The sequence below is a fragment of the Dromiciops gliroides genome, chromosome X (genome assembly GCF_019393635.1).
Source record: "Dromiciops gliroides isolate mDroGli1 chromosome X, mDroGli1.pri, whole genome shotgun sequence".
Lineage (NCBI taxonomy): Eukaryota > Metazoa > Chordata > Mammalia > Microbiotheria > Microbiotheriidae > Dromiciops > Dromiciops gliroides.
Genome location: NC_057867.1, coordinates 46929410 through 46932869, shown reverse-complemented (window position 1 = coordinate 46932869; position 3460 = coordinate 46929410). Strand labels below are relative to the sequence as shown.

The 3460-nt window shown below is 44.7% G+C and overlaps 1 protein-coding gene across 1 annotated transcript; it reads left to right on the top strand.

Moving 5' to 3' along the window:
- The first annotated feature begins 2161 nt into the window (after window positions 1–2161).
- On the top strand, window positions 2162–3100 carry LOC122733943 (olfactory receptor 1019-like). Its single transcript, XM_043974642.1, has one exon. The coding sequence runs from the start codon at window positions 2162–2164 to the stop codon at window positions 3098–3100; it is 939 nt and encodes a 312-aa protein (XP_043830577.1).
- The last annotated feature ends 360 nt before the right edge of the window (window positions 3101–3460 follow it).

Below are 3460 nucleotides of genomic sequence, written 5' to 3'. Positions count from 1 at the left end.
GCTGCAGGAAAGAAAATATAAGCTTATAAGGGAAACCTTCCTAACAATTAGAGCTGATCTCAAAGTGGAATGGTCTGCCCCATGAGGGAATAATTTTCCCATCACTGGAGCTCTTCAAGACCTATTACTTGTCTGGTCTATGGTAGAGAGAATTTTTTTCAGGTATAGGTTGAACTTGATCTTTTTTGTGAGACAATTGGAGTTAAGTGACTTGCCCAGGGTCACACAGCTAGTAAGTGCCTATGAAATGCCACTTTCTCCTTGAAGCCTTCCATGATCTCCCTTGATTGGTTACAGCCTCCCTGGAACCTTATGTAGCACTTTGTACCTTGCTAGGGAACTTATCAGGTAATGTTGTGTTTCATGGGCAGCTCTGTTGGCATCTCTGACCCCTGTCTCTTAGTATAACATGAGTTTGATGAAAAGCAAAGACAACATCTTATTTCCACTTTGTACCCCACTCAGTACACAGAACAGGTGGGTATTGTGTTTACCCTCAAAATGTTTAGACTTCGTGAAGATAAAGATAGAAACCAGTAAGGTCATATTTACAGAGTAGAGTAGGGATGTGTAAATAAGTAGCTATAAATCATGAATCCCTTGGTCTTGAGAGAGCATCAAATAAGCTAATTAATAGGTGGTTAATGGAGGGGCAACAATCAGGATAGGCTGCTTGGAGATGGTGGCATGAGTCCAATTTTGAAGGAAGTAAGTGGCTTGTATTTGTGAGGAAGAGAAAACAAGAGTACGCATCAGCCTGGCATAGTGGAAAATGTATGGGACCAAGAATTGAGAGATCTAGGTTCTAATCCCAGCTCTGAGGCTAACTTATAATATGGGCTTTGATAAATCACATCCCCTCTCTGAGCCTCCATTTCCTCATTTATAAATTGAGGGAGTTGGATCAGATGGTCTTTATGGTCTCTTCTAGTGATGACATTCTCATGGTGATTTTTTAATATGTCTTGGGTAGATCTCTTTCCTCTCTGATCCTCAGTTTACCCATATGACAAAGTACACGGTTTAACTATGTGGTCTCCAATGTTCTTTCAGTTTCTAGTCCTATGGATCAATGATGCTCTCCAGAGAGGCAGCAGGGTATAATGGGTAGAGAGCTGATTTCAGAACCAAGAAGCCCTGGATTCAAGTCCTGCCTCTGACACATGCCGGCATGTGACTCTGGTCAAGTCAAGTACCTTCTCAGTGCCCCAGGCAACACTCTAAGATTATATATTGCAAATGTCTACGTGCCTTGGCATGGGTAGTTTTCTCACCTAAGAATTCCCCATTCAAATGAAATCCCAGGTTCAGTTCACATCTAATGAATGAAGTACTTTTTTAGAAGTATCTAAGTGTTTACTGTGTGCTAATTGTGCTAAAAGCTGGGCCTACCAATAGGGAAGAAAAAGACAGGTCCTGCTCTCAAGGGGTTCACACTCTAATTGGGGGAGATAATACATAGAAGAAAGGGCCAGTAGAAAAGCCCAGAAGTTTAAGAGCAAAGGGAAAGATGGCAAGGCCAAGAGGGCCTTCTTAAGATGCAATGGAAGGGGGGGCGGCTAGGTGGCGCAGTGGATAGAGCACCGGTCCTGGAGTCAGGAGTACCTGAGTTCAAATCCGGTCTCAGACACATAACACTTACTAGCTGTGTGACCCTGGGCAAGTCACTTAACCCCAATTGCCTCACTAAAAAAAAAAAAAAAAAAGATGCAATGGAAGGGCCAATGATAGGGTGTGAAAGTCCTTCCTCTCACCAGAAAGAGTTCTACCTCATCCAAGCTGTGAAAACAGCTCCCTGGTTGGCTTTTGAGATGGGCCAGGCCAGGGATGGGGAGAAGGACATTAGCATGGAGGAAGGGCACCTATGGCTTACTTTGGGGAGTCTGTTGTACCTTTCTTTCTTTCTTTTGTTTTTTGTTTGTTTGTTTTTTGGTGAGGCAATTGGAGTTAAGTGACTTGCCCAGGGTCACACAGCCAGTAAGTGTTAAGTGTCTGAGGCCGGATTTGAACTCAGGTCCTCCTGACTCCAGGGCCTGTGCTCTATCCACTGCACCACCTAGCTTTCCCGAGTCTGTTGTACCTTAATGGTCATCCATTTGCCTCCATCCTCACCAATCCCCTCTCTCTCTATCTCTCTGTCTCTCTCTCTCTCTCAGGGACCATGAAGAAAGGGAACCAAACATCCCCAATGGAATTTGTCTTCTTGGGAATCACAGAAGACATTGCTTGGCAGGGTCCCCTTTTTGGTGTGTTCCTTGTTATTTATTCAATCACTGTGGTGGGGAACCTGGGTTTGATCACCCTGATTCGGATCAACCCCCGTCTCCACACTCCCATGTACTTCTTCCTCACCAACCTGTCTTTCCTTGACTTCTGCTATTCCTCTGTCACAGTCCCAAAGATGCTGGCCGACTTCTTGTCAGAACACAAGGTCATCGGTTTCTCAGCATGTGTGGCCCAAATGAGCCTCTTTGTCATCTTTGCCTCAGCTGAGTGCTACCTCTTGGCCTCCATGGCATATGACCGTTATGTCGCCATCTGCAGTCCCTTGCTCTATTCTGTCACTGTGTCCCTGAAGATCTGTGTCCTTTTGGTGATCGCGTGCTATGTGGCTGGGGCGATCAACTCAGTGACTTTGACCACCTCAACTTTCCTTCTTGACTTTTGCAACTCCAACATCATAAATAGCTTCTTCTGTGACATTCCCCCACTGCTAGCTTTGTCCTGCTCTGACACCCGTGTCTGTGAGCTCCTAGTCTTTGCCTTTGGAGGTTTCATCCAGATGAGTTCCTTGGGCATCATTGTGGTTTCCTATACATTTATCATCATTGCCATCCTGAGAATCCGATCAACCGAGGGCAAGCGCAAAGCCTTCTCCACTTGTGCTTCCCATCTGACTGCTGTCAGTCTGTTCTACGGGACCATTATCTTCATGTACTTACGGCCCACATCTAGTTACTCCCTCAACCAGGACCGTGTGGTCTCTGTCCTCTATACTGTGATTATCCCCATGTTGAACCCCATTATCTATAGTCTGAGGAACAAGGAGGTAAAGGGTACCCTGTGTAAAGTTTTAACTTCAGGCTTGACTCAGCACTAGGAGGATCTGAGACAGGGAAGGGAAGGGGGGCATTGTCATTTTGTGGTTAGTTTTGTCTACGTAAAGCAGTAATTCTCAAACCTTTTAGGCATGGGGGCAAAAGTCCTCATAGACCACCCACTGGACCCTATCCCATTTGCCACAGCAAAGAAAATTCATCAAAATTAATAAGGACATACAAATTGCTTCAGACAAATGAGGTGATATTTAGTTTGTGATAATATTATTTGTTTTAATTCCCTAACCTCATTTTTATCCAGCCGTAATCAAAAAAAGGCATCTTCTGCTACCTTGTTATGGCACAGAGGTGGCCCTAGGTAATACTGAAAGCTGTGCTATTGCAAATTAAGCGACAGAGGA

Coding starts and splice junctions, on each gene's coding strand:
- LOC122733943 (XM_043974642.1), top strand. CDS start 2,162: ATGAAGAAAGGGAACCAAACATCCCCAATGGAATTTGTCTTCTTGGGA.